At 32.4% G+C, this 17,236-nt stretch overlaps 3 protein-coding genes across 5 annotated transcripts; 2 read left to right on the forward strand and 1 right to left on the reverse strand.

Moving 5' to 3' along the window:
* Positions 1 to 4,275: 4,275 nt before the first annotated feature.
* LOC114176169 (uncharacterized) lies at positions 4,276 to 6,788 on the forward strand. Its single transcript, XM_028061115.2, has 2 exons — positions 4,276 to 5,723; positions 6,182 to 6,788. The coding sequence occupies exons 1-2, from the start codon at positions 4,359 to 4,361 to the stop codon at positions 6,545 to 6,547; spliced, it is 1,731 nt and encodes a 576-aa protein (XP_027916916.1). The 5' UTR covers positions 4,276 to 4,358; the 3' UTR covers positions 6,548 to 6,788.
* Positions 6,789 to 10,368: 3,580 nt separating this feature from the next.
* Positions 10,369 to 11,174, forward strand: LOC114179277 (ankyrin repeat protein). 2 transcript variants are annotated; one of them, XR_003603451.2, is made up of 2 exons: positions 10,369 to 10,508; positions 10,818 to 11,174. XR_003603451.2 is itself a non-coding variant. In XM_028065548.2 (2 exons), the coding sequence occupies exon 2, from the start codon at positions 10,834 to 10,836 to the stop codon at positions 11,038 to 11,040; it is 207 nt and encodes a 68-aa protein (XP_027921349.1). In that variant the 5' UTR covers positions 10,394 to 10,508; positions 10,695 to 10,833; the 3' UTR covers positions 11,041 to 11,174. The 2 variants fall into 2 exon arrangements, 1 of the variants encoding a protein (XP_027921349.1); XM_028065548.2 differs by having other exon boundaries at positions 10,394 to 10,508; positions 10,695 to 11,174.
* A 1,228-nt stretch (positions 11,175 to 12,402) lies between these two features.
* LOC114179792 (autophagy-related protein 8C-like) lies at positions 12,403 to 15,335 on the reverse strand. 2 transcript variants are annotated; one of them, XM_028066249.2, is made up of 6 exons: positions 15,145 to 15,335; positions 15,003 to 15,052; positions 14,482 to 14,537; positions 14,341 to 14,393; positions 12,772 to 12,890; positions 12,403 to 12,686 (listed from the first exon to the last, which is right to left on the reverse strand). In XM_028066249.2, exons 2-6 carry the CDS (start codon positions 15,037 to 15,039, stop codon positions 12,592 to 12,594), a joined length of 360 nt encoding a protein of 119 aa, XP_027922050.1. In that variant the 5' UTR covers positions 15,040 to 15,052; positions 15,145 to 15,335; the 3' UTR covers positions 12,403 to 12,591. The 2 variants fall into 2 exon arrangements, with proteins under 2 accessions (XP_027922050.1, XP_027922049.1); XM_028066248.1 differs by lacking the exon at positions 15,145 to 15,335 and having other exon boundaries at positions 15,003 to 15,069.
* Positions 15,336 to 17,236: the final 1,901 nt, after the last annotated feature.

Below are 17,236 nucleotides of genomic sequence, written 5' to 3' on the forward strand. Positions count from 1 at the left end.
ACTCATTTAATTAAAAATTTTAAAATATTTGTCATAGATCATAATTTAATTTTTGAATTTAATTTTGAGATATTTTTGTATAGACAATTTTATTATAAAAAATATATTGCTATCATTTTTCACCATTTTTATCATCAAACAATATTTATTGTTCTTTTTTAGCACTCTACGTAAATCGCATTCAATATAAAATTAAATATTATTTTCTTAAGTTCAAATGTGACATAAACATGTGAAAAAAATATCGAGCTTATATTCGAGACGGTCACCATGGTCACTTTCGGTCAAACTTATCTACCAAATAGACAACTTTTTTTTGTCGATTTAGCCTCAAATAGTCTCACATAAAGTAAGCTAATGTCCATAATTTACACCTAACCATACAATTAACACGATTATATATAATGTGACATCATAATCATAATTATAAAAATATTTATACAACTCGAGATATTCACGGTTTTGTTCTTAAAAAGATACTCAGAAAGTAGAATGAGAAAGAAGTATTTAAACTGTATATTGTTCACTTTTGAATGTGGAGTTCCATCAAAATTTTGTCTTTAGAAAGTATCTAAGAGGATAGAGGAAGGAAAAAATATTTAAATTGTTTTTGACATCGACTCATAAGCGATGTGAGACTATTGGGTGTACTGGAATACAACGGATATAATTTTTTTTTTCATTCTTATTCTCACTACCATTAGGTACCAATAGAGATGTCAAAATAGTTTCTGACCCATGAACCAACTTAGCCCACCACGGGATCGAGCTAGGTTAGGTTGATAAAATTTTAGTTTTTTTTTTAAATGTGAGTTGAACTAAACGTGACTCACTTAACCCACGAGTTAAACGAGTTTGAATAAGGTTCAAGGTGAGTTGACCTATAATCTACCAAAAACAATACTTCATTAAAAATTATAACATTTTTTATAAGTTTTTTATTATAATTATTTATTACTTCTAATAATATAGGTTCACAATTTGATATTTTTAAATATTCAAATTTTATTCAGTAATATTTGAAAAATTTGAGTGTTTAATTTATTTGTTTGTCAAAGCTATATACGTTCATACTTTGGTTCCAATGTCTTTATGATAACACTTGCAACATTTTGTGAGCACTCTGATTCCACTATTATTAAAAAAAAATAGATCAAGTCAATCCACTTTCATGATTCTATAATAAATTGCAAAAATAAAATATTCGTTAGTGAGTCAGTTGGCTAATCCACCAACATGTAGTTGGTAGAATCAGGTTACAAAATTTTGGACACATAAAAAAGTGAGTCAGATTGAGCTGACATGTAATGAGTTGGCATGTGTGAGTTAAGTTGGCTCACTTTGACACCCCTGAACAGTGACAAATCTTCGGAATTTATTTTGGGGTGTTAAAATAGATATAAAAAAATTTTGAACATGTGAAACATATTAAATAAGATTAACTATGTTTTTTTGATCTCTTAATTTACAAAAAAAATGAAATTCGTTAAAAAAATAAATAGACGTAGTCTCCTTAATCCAAGAGCTTTGGATTTTGTTTAACTTGTCAAATGACAGTTTAGATTGGTGTTTAAATTACTTACACCATTTAACATTTTTTCGACTCAAGTGTCTATCAAAAGTGTTGTTTGAACACGTTAAATGTATATTCAAACATGAAATCTAAAAAAATATCTGATTCATTATAATCAATAATATGTTATTTAAACATAATTACATATACAACAAATATAATAAAAATAAATGCACCTTGGATGTAAGTGGATTTCATGAGAATAAAACAAATCAAGCAATAAAAATATAAAGTGAAAGAAAATTATAAATATTCATATTTTTGGTATTCTCACTTTTTCTTTCTTTCTAATTTTACTCTTTAATAACCATTTTTTCTAAATTAATTTGATTTTTGTTCCTTTAAAACTGAATTATAACTATCTAAAATAGAAAAAAATACCAATAATATAAATAGAAAATTAAATTTTTCATTTTCATTTTTATTTTTATAATTTTATTATTTTTTATAGATGTAAGAGTTTTCTATAGTTATATTAATATATACCAGCGTAAATACAGGAATTATCACGTCTGTGTGTACGCATTTTTTTTAATATGCATGATATTATATTAGTAATGAATAACATTGTAATGTTATTAATTTAATAAACAAAATAAAATTATATTTATCAAAAACAAAGTGAAATGTACGGAGAAAACATGAGAAATAACTGCTGATGAATAAAAGAAAAAAAAGAAAATAAATAAATAGTTTTGTAAAAACTTGTAAAAGTAACTGTTAATTTTAAAATTTAATAAATAATTATATTATAAAAGGTAAAGTTAGAATTATGAAATGTGGACACAAAACAAAAAATTATATATATATATATATATATATATATATATATATATATATTTCCCTTCTCTTTGTTCCGTTAACATTTTACAATGCATTTAACTTTTTTATATAATTATGTACTTTTATGAAAAATTTGACTTACAACTAAATTATTATTGATTCAATCGGTTACAAAAATAAAAATACCTTTACAATAGGTAGATGGATGCATAAATAATCTACCAAATGTTTCAACAACCACATAATTACTGGTCAAATTTAACAGCTTCAAATATTAATTATAAATAAGTAAGTCAATGATAGATAGACAATGACTATAATTGTAGCTGCATTATTTGGGTCAAAATTCAACACAGTTACTTTTAATGTCGGACGCAGTTAAGTGGTCCGGATTAATTTTATTGTAAAAAATGTTGACCAATAAAACATTATGCTGCAAATGATTCTTAACTTATGAATATAATTTATTATCATATAAGATTCTTTATACACTGCTTGTTATGAAAGAAGATAATACAAGTTATTATGAAACAAAATAGGACAAGGGCAATCAAAATATCCTAATTAAAAATTAAATTCAGGTAGTGGATGAAATTGGCATGCTCTAAGTCTAATTTAACTTTTCTCTACACTCTGACCTGTGTACAGTTGATCTAATTATTGAAATGATACTAATAAAACAAATAAATTAACAAAATACTAAAAAAGAGAAAAATAAAATTGACTCCAATATTCCAATTGAAGAAAAGTCATGTTCAACAACCTTACTGTCGTATTGCATGTTCACTGTTACCAATATCACCAAATTATTCAATAATACAACCAAATATTCTGTGGAAATAAAAAGAGACATGAGGCCTCACCTCACCATAGATGAAGTTGGATCTTGTTAATATAATATAAATTTAATATTTTAAATTTATATTATTATATTAGTCGAATATAATTGATTAGGTTGCAGGTTAATGAGAAGGAAGTATTCGGATTATAAATTTATATTAAATTATTAATTTTTCTTTGATTAAATAAAATAAATATAAGGATTGTTTAACTTTAATAACGAGTAATTTTAATAATAATTATCAGAATGAATTATAATTTTTTTTAGTTGTTTTATTCTAGGTTTTTGGAAAACGATTCATCCAACATAAAAAAAATGTAATGGTCCGGTATTAATTTTACATGTTATAAAAAAAATTCATAGATTTATGATAAAAAAATTAAGCGTACATTATGTTACCATCCATATAATTTTTACATAGACATTTTAGTATCAAATTATTGAAAATTGGAGGAAAACAAGTTATCGTGATCATTTTGACCATCTAGAAACCAATTTTAAGTGCGCACATTGTATGCAACGTTAATTTTCTAAAAATTAGACAATAAGTCCAACTTTGTACGTCTCACAAACAATGTCAAAGAAACAAAGACAAAAGAAAAATTTAAGGAGAAAAATGCATTATTTTAAAAATAATACTGAAAAATAAATAGATGATTTGTATATGCGAAAACAAATAAAAAAATTAATTATTTAAAAAACTTACCTCATAAAAGAAATTAAAGAATTATACAAATTAAAAATTTGAAAAAAATGGGGGAACAAATACCCTTTTCCCCTAACATTCAAAGCAGATTCATCCATGCCACATCTCTTACCAATATTTACCTTTTTTGTTTTCAATTCAGAAGGTGAAGAGAGTTAAGAGTAAAAAACATGATTTGAAGGGATTATTGTGTGGTTTGAATGTATGTTGAATGTAAAATTTTGAATAGTTGGAGTGGAAGGTGTGTTGAGTGTGAAAGTGGAAAAAGCCTAAGGAATATGAAAGGACGAAAAGTGACAGGTGAAGGAGTATCTCAACAAGGTGTCCCTTTCCCTTTGGTTTTTACAAAAAGCCGCGCCTATTGCATTCGGACCATAATACCCTTCACTCCATAACATAACATAAGATAATAACACTGTCACTACTAAACTCTAAAATCTTCTTCATCACAAAGCATGGCAAAGTCGAACACTGCTCCCATCATAAAACCACAGAATTACGCCCACAGTCCAGTCCACCACGCTGTCGTTTTGGCCGATCACACCACTCTCTCCAGAATCATCTCCTCGCTCCCGCGTCTCCCCGATCCTTCTCTAATCCAAACCGAATCCGATTCCCTCGCGCAGGAAAAAATCGCTGATCAGATCTCCGCCCTACTCGACCGCCGCGACGTTCCTTACCGAGAAACTCCTCTCCACCTCGCCGTACGCCTCAACGACCTTTTCGCCGCCCGTGCCCTCGCCACTGCCGGCGCCGATGTCTCCCTCCAGAACTCCGCTGGCTGGAACGCCCTACAGGAGGCTCTCTGCCGCCGCGCCTCCGACATTGCGCTTGTCCTCCTCCGCCTCCACCACCGCAATGCCTGGTCCAAGTGGCGCCGACGCCTCCCCCGCGTCATCTCCGTGCTCCGCCGCATGCGCGACTTCTACATGGAGATTTCCTTCCACTTCGAGAGCTCCGTCATTCCCTTCGTCGGCAAGATTGCGCCCTCCGACACCTACAAAATCTGGAAGCGCGACGGCAACCTCCGCGCTGACACCTCCCTCGCCGGCTTCGACGGTCTCAAAATCCAGCGCACTGACCAGAGCTTCCTCTTCCTCGGCGACGGCGATCACGCGCACGATGTCCCGCCCGGTTCGCTTCTCGTTCTCAACCGGGACGACCGCAAAATCTTCGATGCATTTGAGAACGCAGGCGGACCGATGAACGAGTCCGATGTCGCCGGATTCTGCTCCCAGACGAGTGTGTACCGTCCTGGCATGGACGTGACGAAGGCAGAGCTTGTAGGCAGAACTAACTGGCGAAGGCAAGAGAAAACAGAGAGCGTGGGAGAATGGAAGGCGAAGGTGTACGAAATGCATAACGTGGTTTTCAGTTTCCGGTCGAGGAAAGTTGCTGGCGGTGAATCTGAAACGGCAGGGAGTGAGCAGGTGTTGCCGTTGGAGCTGGACGAAGACGACGACGGTTTTCTTGTTGCGGAAAATCCCAATTTCGGGTTCCCCGTGCCAGACAAGAGAAGACACAGTAGTTTTGTCCGAGAAGATAGAGAATGGGTCCCAATGGGAAGGAAAAGCGTGGACCTAACGTACGTAACGGCTCCACCTCCGCGACGATCTTGCGCAAGCGTGACTGCGCCACAGACCAAAGAAAAAGAGTTTATCAGAAGCTTACGGCCATCGGTGTGGCTAACGGAGCAGTTTCCGTTGAAGACGGAGGAGCTATTGCCGTTACTCGACATACTCGCCAATAAGGTGAAGGCTGTGAGGAGGCTCAGAGAGATACTCACTACCACGTTCCCGGCGGGAACTTTCCCCGTTAAGGTAAGGGCATCATGGGAATAGCAGCATTTTTAGTCTTTTTATAAGTAAATTATTTTAAAACTCAGATTCTATTTTGGCTTTACCGTTTGTCAAGCCTATCGGTATTATTTTTGTTGTGGGCCATAGTCGAAGAATCCCCCGCTGAGAATTAGAATTTGGGTGGGGCCAATGTTGTGAGTTATGAGTAATAATTTGGATGAACAGTGATGTGAGGTGAATAGCACGGTCCCACACGATGATGACGTGGTGCTGGATGTGTTTGGCGCGTAGTGAATCGACTGCGGATGACCCTACCTTTACTGCCAACGTCCATGGCGAAGTCAATGTCGGGGTGTTGACCGTGATTTGTCTGCCACTAATACAACATTCAGCTAAGATCGTGAGGATTGATACTTTGACAGATGAGGAATAATAATGGTTAGGATTAATAGTAATAATTGTGGTTTTGGTGTGATCAGGTGGCTATACCGGTGGTCCCTACAGTGAGGGTGGTGATTACTTTCACAAAGTTCGTGGAGCTGCAACCTCTGGAGCAATTCTACACTCCATTCTCCAGTCCCAGACATTTGGTGAGTGGAGAGGAGCAACAAAAGAAAGCAGAAAGCAGATGCTCCTCTTCGACCTCTTCGACCACGTGGCTGAGACGAAGTAGCAGCGTGTCGGGTGCGGGGAATAAGCAACAGCAACAGCAACTGCAGCGATGTTCCTCCTCCATGACATTGGATTCGGACCCTTTTGCGATTCCTGCAGGGTATACATGGACGAGTGTGGATGATAAATCGCGGAAAATGAAGAAATCAAAGTCCGTGAGAAAGTCCAAGTAACAGGGCGAAGAAGACAAGTATGAACAAAAGAGAATAGGAATGGTTTAGTTAGGTGGTTTTTAATGTAGATAGATAGATATCCTTCTAATTTTTTTCAACTGCAAGCTATAATAGGTTAGAGCTTCTAATGGAATCATCCAAAAGGTTCTTAGAAGCTAAGCCTTCATTTCTTTGCTTACAGTTTTGTTTTATCTATCTTCATTGAATCATTATATTACATGCATTGATTCTTTTCTTTCAACTTGTAAATTGTGCGTATGCATGGTGGTTGGGTGGGGAAGGGAAGGCCCATAACAGAGTTTTCTTTTTTTCTTTTTTTCCTTGAAGAAGCCGAAATAACATATTGTCTGGAATTGCCAAAAATTCACATTCACAACATTAACAATAACAAACACACGATTCTTTTCTTGGCCACTTTCGTCTTGTATCCAACCATCAGTTACCCTCAGCTGTAGAATCTTTCCCTAAGTTTCACGGAAAACAATACTACAAAAGAAGGATTAGTCATGTTATTTTACATTTCTTTATCCTAATATATTGTTAAAATACTTCTAGTTTATTCTTCAAGAGTTTTTATTTCGGATTTTACCTTTCCACATATTTTAATAATTATTATAAAGTTCTACTATTTACATTACATTTTTAATCACTTAATGTAAACTATTCCCTCATAAAAGAATGATCAGTTTTGTCTTTAATAAAAAGTAAAGTTTAATATGAGATTTTATAATATTAAAAATTCTAGAAACGTGATATTATATATATTTTTACTTTATCTAATAGTTTCAAATCATTTAAAAATAAAAACAATTTAAATATGTTTTTTCCTTATTCTTCAAAGCACCTCTCAAGAATAAAATTGACTGTGATGGAATTGACACTACAAAACATACAATACTCACATGAAAGATAATAGCCACTAATTTGGTATTACATTTTTTTTAAACATTTGAAAAAGAAAGTACAAATTAATTAAAACAATAACACAAAAATACAGTTAATATCTTTAAAAAAAATCAAAATATTATTATTATGCTTACTGTTATCATGTCCGATAATAAAGTGCATGAAAATTGACGTTTTAAGATAACTGTTGATCATTATAAAAGTGTGCAGGTCATGTCACACAGTATAAAACTTTTATTTTTGTTTCAGGTTTTCATCATTCAAAATTTTGTATATATTACCATTTCAATGATTAATTTTTACAAACTTTATGAATTGGTTGAATGGTGTGACAAGCATACATACAATTACAGCTCATATTAGTTGAGAAAATTAATAAGAAGGGTGAGATTTATTTTTATAGTACAAGTCAAATTTAAGTTTCATTTGGTAAGCATGAGAAAGTGGGAAGAGAGGGAGTTGGTAGGTGTGAAATGTAAAGAAAAAAATTGAAGTGGTTAGACAACATAATTCATTACAGTAAACTTGGGTAGAATGGTGGATAAAACGTCTTCCTCAAAAACTTAAGATGAATAAAATGGATAGAATTGTGGACAAAAATTTAAGTCTTTCTTTTAATAATAAAATATTAACTTAAGATGTCAAATTAAATTATTTAATAAAAGTATTAAATAATAGAGTTATTAATGTCCGATAGGAATATTGTAAGATGTATGGAACTCTACTAAGATATATCAAACCATCAAATTTCAATGTGTCTCATAGAAAGTAACCATATTTATGTTGTGGAGATGTATTTTCCAAGCTCAATCCTTCTTTATTTGCGTCTTCATTTCGATACTTTATTATTTGTGGGGTTCTAGACAACAATTTCTATTATTTGAACATTAAAATTCTACAACTCTTAAGATAAAGTTCACCCTTATTTATATGTGGTAAATTGATATCATTTCTAATAACATCTCCAACAATATCATTTAATGTTAAATAACATTTAGCTGTATCACGAGTGATCTTTTAAAAAAGTTATTATGAGAGTAAAAGAAAAAAGAAAAGAAATAAATAACGAATGTATTAATGACAACAAATTATATGAAGTACTTGAAAATTTCTTTAATAGCCACCTGTGCCTATATCTTTTAAAGACAAAAGTGCTTACTTTATTTACCTATTTTTTTCTTTTTTATGTTTGTAACTTACATGACAAGTTATGCTAATCATCAATAAGAAAAAGTGTCAACATGACACAAGACAGAGGAACTGAACATGACTTGATCAAAATTACTAACTTAAAAAGTGAAGAAAACTTTAAAAATTTATGTATTACTAAAATTTTTTCAAAGAACAATTAGATAAATTCCGTATGTTTCACAAATACAAGTGTTGATTCATTGAAACCCATATTTTGAGCGTGTGTTTGCTTCTAATAATTTAATTATTCAAAGAACTTTACGAAGACGGATAATAGAAACGAAGTGTGTTTGTATGGGTTGATTTGTGAAGATATGAGATGGTTGTAATAAATTTTAGGGTTAGATATGGTTTTGGTATTTTAAGTTCCAGTGAAATCTGGAATTAGTCTCTTTTCGAAATCTTTATCAATTTAGTCATTCATTTTTAAAAATATGTGAATTTAGTCCTTTTAACCAAATTTTGTTAAGTTTATCTGACGTTTTAAACATATTTTATGATAGTATTTGTATTATTTACACCGTTTGACATATGTTCGCTTTAATGTTAACTCAAATATGATCATATTATACGTTTAAAATGTCAAATAAATTTAACAAAATTTGGTAAGAAGAACTAAATTCACGCATTTTTAAAATGAAAGACTAAACTGATATAAAGTTGATAATATTTTCTGAGCTCCGATCAAAATGACCCATATTCTAATTTAATTTTTTTCTTTATGAAAAAACATGCGAAGATTTAGTGTTGAAGAAGAAACTATTATGATTCTCAAGTGCAAAGGTAAGTAGTTAATTCATTATGAGTACCAAAAACATACTAATTTAACTTTAATCGAGTGGTTTGAATTTGAAAGAGGGTTGAGGTAGCATCACTTTAGTTTAATGTTGGATAAATACAGGCTCATTCGTACAGAAGACGTTACCATGTTATGTAATCTTTGTTCTTTTTCCCCTCTCACCCTCTCTTTTCACAAACCTTTCTTTTTCTTTTTAAACCTTTGTTTATAGCAAGCATTGGACCACACCTATGGTTGGTTGGATCCAATTAATCAAAACTCTCCAACCTTCATTTTTTAAGACTTCCAAACTTCTCACCAATATTACCCTTTTCTAACCTTTTTTTTCATCAGAAAAAACCAATAAGAGCATTAAGAGGGAACTACCACAGCTGCTACTGCATCATTTCACAACCATTTATGCAGACAAGTTTTCCAGAAAACTTTTGAAAGAAGGTTCGGAATTTTAAAAGCAAAGATAAACCAGACAGAGAAAAGGGGTTGATACTAGTAGTCTAAACATAGACTAGTGTTCCCCCTAATCATACTTTAATGAATATATGTTCTTTATCTTTTTGCCCACAAAAGTATGGGTGATAAAACAGTAATAATTATATACCTTTTTATAAAAAATATATAAAAACAGAAGTCTCAAGATTCTTGATCCATGCATTGATTAAAGTGTCCAACAACGTTGGATGAGAATTGACAAATACCATTGGCCTTCTATGACAATGCCTCACAAACCACACCAAGCCTCAACAAAGACCTTACCCAACTCACACACTATACTATTATTATGAGATAAGGTTTAGTATTTATTTCAAATTAAAAAAAAAACTAGGAAAGATGGCGCACATAGTTTGCTTAACCAGATGGGAATACTCAAACAAATAGGTGAGTTGTCAAGTCCTGTTATGAAAAAGATAAAGATAAATTAGGAAAAGGAAAAGCAATGTAACATAACATTTCAATATATATACATATATATATCATTTCCATCAGTCCTCCTTCTGTACCTTTTAAATTTGAAGTCTTTCATCAACCATTCTTCTGCATCAAAAATCTCAGTCATTCCATTTGGAGGTATTGCTCCTGTCTTTAAGCTTTTCTGTCTCAAGTTTTCACCACATGCACTAGCCAAGTATTTCTAGATTTGAAAGATTTTATTAGATGTGTCTTGCAATTTATATGAATTCATGATCACGTGCCCGATTCATGATCTATCATATTTTGAAGAAAAGTACTTAAATTTATTATTCCCTCGTTCAGCATAAGATTCAAGTTGGCTACTGCAAATTCAGAAAAGCCTCACTATTAGAGTGTTCTGTAGCAATGATTGTTGAGATTTTGTCTCTTCGTATCTGAAAGGTTTAAGATTGTTTTATGGTGAAGGCAACAACAGTGAAAGATGGCAAGTGAAGCTCCAAGTTGGGCTGATCAATGGGGTGCTGGTGGTATTGGTGCCATGGAAGATGATGTCACAAGATCTCAGAAGGAAACAGGAAAGAACAAGAATTCAGGTTCTAAGGGTGGTTTCGGCAGAGTCAAAGCAACTGCTTCAAATTGTGTCAAATGGTTCAAAAGCCTCTGCAAAAGAAAGAGTACATCCAATTAATGTATAATGTGTGAACTACTACTTCACCACTATGGCAGCAGTTTTGTAGCCTTTTTTTTTCACCTCTTTTAATGAATTGAAGATGTATCAGACAGTTAAGGTTGATTGAATGACATTACTTAATTATGGAGGAAGATGCTCTTTAAATTTAGCATTATTAACACTGCATGATTGATTGCGTACGAGTTAAGACATCTTTTAGGATAGCATGTCATTGTTTTGCTTAATTATGCATCATTAGTAATAGGTTAAAAATAAAGGTATCTACTTTGTTAAGAAGTTTTATTTTCCTTTAAATAAGTCTCGTTATATCATATTGTTTTCAAACAGTTTTTGCATCATGAAATTTTATTACAACTCACAATGTAAAATTTGATCAATCAGACAATTTCCTTATGTAAATGAACTTATTTTAAAATACAAAGAAAACATGTGATCAACTTTTGAAATGAGCCAAGTACATAATTACAGAAGATAGGAGTAAAGGAATGGTTAAAAATACTTTTAACAAATTCCTAATTTTCATCAGAAAATAATAATTTTAAAATAATTTTGAAATATTTGTTCTGAAAATACAAAATTTTGAAACCTTCAGAAATTTCCTTTTGGTAGAGCTTGTTCACAAAAGGAATTGTCAGTTATTAGTCAAACACTATGCTCTACTGGAAAAAACAACCCATTCCAGTATCAAACTTGTACAAACCTTCACTTGAGTAATTACTTATCCAACAAGAGGTCTCACAATTCCGTGCAAAAATGATTAGTTCTTGGACATTATCACTCACTTGAATCACAAATAAATCATGCCAGAGGAGAATGAGTTGATTAGATGATTTAATATGATTATGAAATATCTTCTGATATACTACAACATACTATCAGCATATATAAGAAATAAAGTGCAGAAACTTTGTCTGATATATTGACAAAACTTCAGATTGATTGATTGATTGCTATTGGTTAGCTGTTGCAATTTCAATAATGACTCAAACAACGAAACCACAACTTATTTTTCCTGAAACAACATGAATTCCATTTCAAAGCAAGCTTTCCAGAAGCTTTATAAAAACACTTCTCAAAAAGTACATTTGGGAATCTTTTAAAAGTTTACTGGAAAAGAAGTAAATATTTCTTTGAAAACTGCTTAATACATTATTTTTAAAAAGTTATATAAAACCAATCTCAGAAGTCACTGGACTACTCTAAGTCGCTATTTTCTTCTGCATCAGTGGCGTTCCTCTCTTTTCCCCCAAAACAATGAAGCACCGTAGTGTCCTCGTTGAGTCGTTACCAAAACCAAACCAGATTAAAAGCTTCATAAAAATTACAAATTTGAGCCCGCCACTAAAAAAAGAATTCAACTGTCAGCATAAAATATAAATTCATATATTGAAATTCATATTTTTAGAACAATACACATAATCAAAGAGCAGGAAAATCCTGCTCAATATATACGTAAACCATACCATTAACAATAAACAGGATATGCATTGACTATAGACAACAGAACTTGCAGCATCTATTTACAGAGTTCATCATAAATTATTAAATTTAGTGGGAACCGAAAGTGTTCTCTCCACTGTAAGTCATGTAAAGAAAGCCATCATCGTCCTTATTTTCCTCATAAATGGAAGACATCAATGCGGCTGCAACAAGAGATTCAGTTTATAAGTACAACTAGAATTTGTCATCGTAATAATTTATAATTCAGCTTGAGTCGCGGCTACTAACCAGTTGGAGGTAATGTGTTATTGATAAACACAAAAATAGCCTTCTCCGCACTGACCTTGATCCTTTTACGAACAACATAAACAAATTGACCAACAGTCAAATCCGCTGGGACAAGGTACCTGTAGCATCAAAACAGAACCAAGTGAGAATCCACTACTGCACAGAATAATAGATTTATGCATAGTGGTCCAACCCAACGCTATATCAATGGCAAAAATCTTCCTAAACGAAGTAATGAAGTGGGTGCAAACTAGTTCATAGATAGAATAACCTTCTGCATACAAGTGACTAGCATTTAATTATTTACATTAAATTAAGCAATTATATTTTATAAATGCAACAAAAAGAGAAAGGGAAATATTTCGCAGAAAGTAGTTGACAGGGCTAGGAAGAGTAAGCTGCAAACCAATAAACTCAACCCTGAAAAACTTGTTGGTAATGTGAGGACTATTCAAGTTGTATAAGTTCTGTTTAAAAATCATCTTTAGTTGATGTGGGGTTAAATAATATCTTTGAAGTTTGCTACAACCACCTCCAAAGCAGCCACAACTAAGTGAGCTAAGGGTGACCACAATTAAGACAACTTTCAAACACCTTTCCTCACGCCTAGGGCTACTACCTTGTAGCATGGCAACGCAGATGACCAGACAAGGGATCAAGGATAAACTATGATACCATCTAATAATTTGGACTTGGGATTAACTTAATCTCACAAAATCAGCTTGAAAAACGGAGCCTTTCCAAACTAATAAAGCTCCATTTCACTTCTTCTGAAGTATTTTACACTTCAGAGTGTTTCCACACTGGTGACGAATCTCACAACGTCTTCCCCATTAAAGGCTGGAAGTTTCACTTTCTTCATTTCTACATGATACCCATCCTAACGTGGAAATTCGAATATGATCCCTGACTAGAGGAATTCCCTTCTTTGATAGGAATTCTCATTTCCTCCACTGTTCTCTTCCTTTACAGCCTTTGAATCCTACAGAAAATCCTCTCTTCCATGTGTCTAGTTAGGACTAAAACTCGAAATAGGAAAGAAAAGAAATATTTTAGTGAAAATTGAAATACATGGAAAGAACAGAAAAAAGGGGAGAGATCTCTCTTCAAATGGCATCCTCTTTACCAAGAATTTTTTCTTTTCATGAAGAGCACATGCTCAATCTAAAAATGATAACCAAACAGAATGAATCCTTTCCCTTTAGCTGAAGAAATTTATCCTAAAGTGCTTCTGGAAAACTTTACCCAAGTAGACCTTAAGCTGAAGTCACAAATATAGATGCACCGTTCAGTTGTATTGTACATATTTGGAGTTGAGCTAGTACTGAATATAAATATATTCACTTTAACCGTAAAAACAAAGCATCACTTGTACGATGCTGATCTGCTTCCAACTTGTCCATTTTCACTGTCCACACTACCGTTACGTTATTTTTACTGACACAACAAACAAAAGAAAGCCCCAAAATCTTTACAGAAAGCATCAACCAACTTCAAGAAAAAAGAATACCCTTGAGAAAGCAAAAATATACATGAATACAGTAAGTGGTGTTTTATACGATCACTAACTTCTTCTTGTCGATGTCTGGAATGTCAGTTCTTTCCGCTCTCTCAACAATCACCTGCACACAATGACTGTATTTCAACAAGAGTGCCTCAAGAAACACAAACAACCAAACAATCTAAACAAAAAAAAAAAAAAAAACCCACCGGTATTCTATCAGGATACTTGTCTCTAATGCGAGCAGACTCGGCCTGCCTTCTTTCTGGCATAGGGAAAAACAAAATGTTGAATTCAGGAGTTTAAAGGGAAAACTATGCAACAAAGTACATCTTAGATATTATTAGAAAATGCAAACTCCAAAAGGGAGGAAAAAACTTGCCCTCGGGCAAAAGATTGGGTCTTTAAATCCAGGAATAAAAGAAAGAAAAACCCAGAGTTCAGTTTTATTCCAAATAAACCAAATATCCATCTCGATTGATGTCATACTACACTTAATGGAAATCAGTTCAATTTTCATCTAGATAAATTATCTTCCCTACAACTCTTCTTTTCTACAGAATACAAAAAGCTCGTCGATTTTAAATTACACGAACACAATTTAGCTCTAGGGTAGAAGTGAAGTGCTAATTAAATGTAAACCCTACTAAGGGTGATGAAACACGTGACCCACAGCTAAGAATAGCAGAGTAAAAATATTGAAAGAAAAGTTAAAGAAGTGGAAGAGGACCTAAGGGATGCTCAAGTTTGAAGGAGCTTTTGGCCATGGTCTGTGAAGATCTGAAACAGCGAAACATTAGAAAAGAAAATTGAGTAACGAAAAGAAAGGGAACATAACACGAAGACAAAGGTTGGAGAAAGGATTGACATACCCAACACACAGTCACAGGAAAGAATGGATGAAAGGATTGATTGGGGAATTAGGTTAAGAGAAGAGAAGAGAAGAGAAGAGATGAACGTAATTGAGACGGAGAAGAAACCTATAATTACTACTTTTTTAACTAAAACTATTATTAACACTTGCCAGCTTTATTTCTTTTTCTTTTGTTTTTTATCAGTGTCATCTCCCTTTCTTATCCTATCATATCTGTTTTCTTTTAAATAAATATTTCACTTCAAACAAAATTTACACGCACTATCTATTAATTGATAAAAAATAAAGAAGTTAGTTACCTAGCCCTACATTATGCCCAAATAAAGCTCCACCCAACTTATGAGTATTTACAAAAAATATTTATTCACTTCAATTTATATGTATTGATGATTCATGATTCATTTATATTGTATCTAAAGTGTATACTGGAGGTAATTATATATATTTTTTGATAATGTTGATATGTGCTTATTTCTAATTTAATTAACATAATAAGGATGTAAATGTAATTAAACAATTACACGTTAATTTAACATTAGGGTTGTGTCAGACATTTAATGAGGGTCGTATGTTATAATAGATGAAATGAAGTTTAATATATAGACTGTGTATTTATTATTCATTTATTAATAAATAAATTAATTTAGAGTATCAGAGTGTGTTTTTTATAACATACATCCACTGGTAAGTGATCATCATATCTACCAAAGGAACATTTTGCAGGAAAATCGTTAAAGTATAATGTTTATTCTATTATTCTATTTTGATACCATAATAAATAATTCTATTTGAAGGTTTGATTGTGGGTATAAGTGTTATTTTTATTTTATTTTTTATAAAATATTTTTTTCCTTTATGTTTTTTATTGCAATCATAGTGACATTATTTATCTCCTTTATATGATATTTAAGTATTGTTTTATAATATTTATTATGAATATGATTTTTTTTCAAAATTAAAAAAAAAGTGAGTTACATTTAATTTTTATTTAATAATTATACACAATCAAATTATATTATCTTAGATATATTAGATATCTTATATATTATCTTTTATCTTATGTTTATCTATTATTATTTGCAATTTAGACTTAGCACATAATCTTTTTATTATAAATATATTATTCTATGTGTATTTTCTATACAAGAAAGATTAATATTTAATATGTCATCAGAGTCAAGTTCTGATCTTGATTTGAAGAATTTAGTAATGTTATTCAACAAATTGATATGACTCGGCGGTGCAAGGCAAATTATTTAGTCTTTTATCATCACTCTAGTGTTTGATGCATCTACTTGATAATATATATGTTGATGACATCGTTATTGCAAGAAGTGACAACCATGACATCTTCTAGATGAAACAAAATCTTTGCAACCATTTTCAGACCGAAGATCTTGGTAAACTTATATATTTTTTCGATATTGAGGTGGTATAATCCAACGACAGTATTATTATATCTCAAAGGAAATATGCATTCAATACTTTAGAGGAAACTAGATTGATGAATTCAAAATTTGTTGACATACCCATGGATACTAATACTAAACATCTACCAAATCAATGGGAGCCTATGTATTAGATCTCGAGCGCTACATAAGGGTATTGTCCATCTTCCATATTTTCTTTTGTACAACATTTCAACACCTTATTCATCTTTCGAGTTTTCTTCTGCACAACGTTCTAGCGCTCTCATCAAGTGTCCTTCACTTACCACCTTCTCCACCTAAACCATTGTCTTTATCATGCAGCCCCTCCTCGTCAGAAGCTCCATTAGCACCATATCGAAGTAGTAAACATTTATCTTTATTTAGCAATTTGCTACTACGGTGGCGCTCTCCCTTTCAAACTTTTGGAACCTGAAATCTTCGATTCACGACTTGAAGTCGTCATTAAAGGATTTTGGAGTTGATGAGATAGTCATGCACGATGAGCTTTGACCTCACGTGGTGAAAAACACCAATTCAAGTGCCACGCCCTTTATGATACAATGGCCTATTGCCTAACCCATCTTTTCTAGGGTCGAGACTCAAGAAACGACACTGTTTTGAATAATCTCCTATGTGTCACCACTTCAATCCCCGATGTTA

Source organism: Vigna unguiculata, chromosome 3, assembly GCF_037176805.1.
Source record: "Vigna unguiculata cultivar grain cowpea cultivar isolate G323 ecotype 2 chromosome 3, ASM3717680v1, whole genome shotgun sequence".
Taxonomy (NCBI): Eukaryota; Viridiplantae; Streptophyta; class Magnoliopsida; order Fabales; family Fabaceae; genus Vigna; species Vigna unguiculata.

Coding starts and splice junctions, on each gene's coding strand:
- LOC114179277 (XM_028065548.2), top strand. CDS start 10,834: ATGGCAAGTGAAGCTCCAAGTTGGGCTGATCAATGGGGTGCTGGTGGT.
- LOC114179792 (XM_028066248.1), bottom strand. CDS start 15,069: ATGTTTCGCTGTTTCAGATCTTCACAGACCATGGCCAAAAGCTCCTTC. Junction 14,538..15,002: donor CAAACTTGAGCATCCCTTAG/GTCCTCTTCCAC, acceptor TCCCTATGCCAG/AAAGAAGGCAGGCCGAGTCT. Junction 14,394..14,481: donor AGTATCCTGATAGAATACCG/GTGGGTTTTTTT, acceptor CATTGTGTGCAG/GTGATTGTTGAGAGAGCGGA.
- LOC114176169 (XM_028061115.2), top strand. CDS start 4,359: ATGGCAAAGTCGAACACTGCTCCCATCATAAAACCACAGAATTACGCC. Junction 5,724..6,181: donor CGGGAACTTTCCCCGTTAAG/GTAAGGGCATCA, acceptor TGGTGTGATCAG/GTGGCTATACCGGTGGTCCC.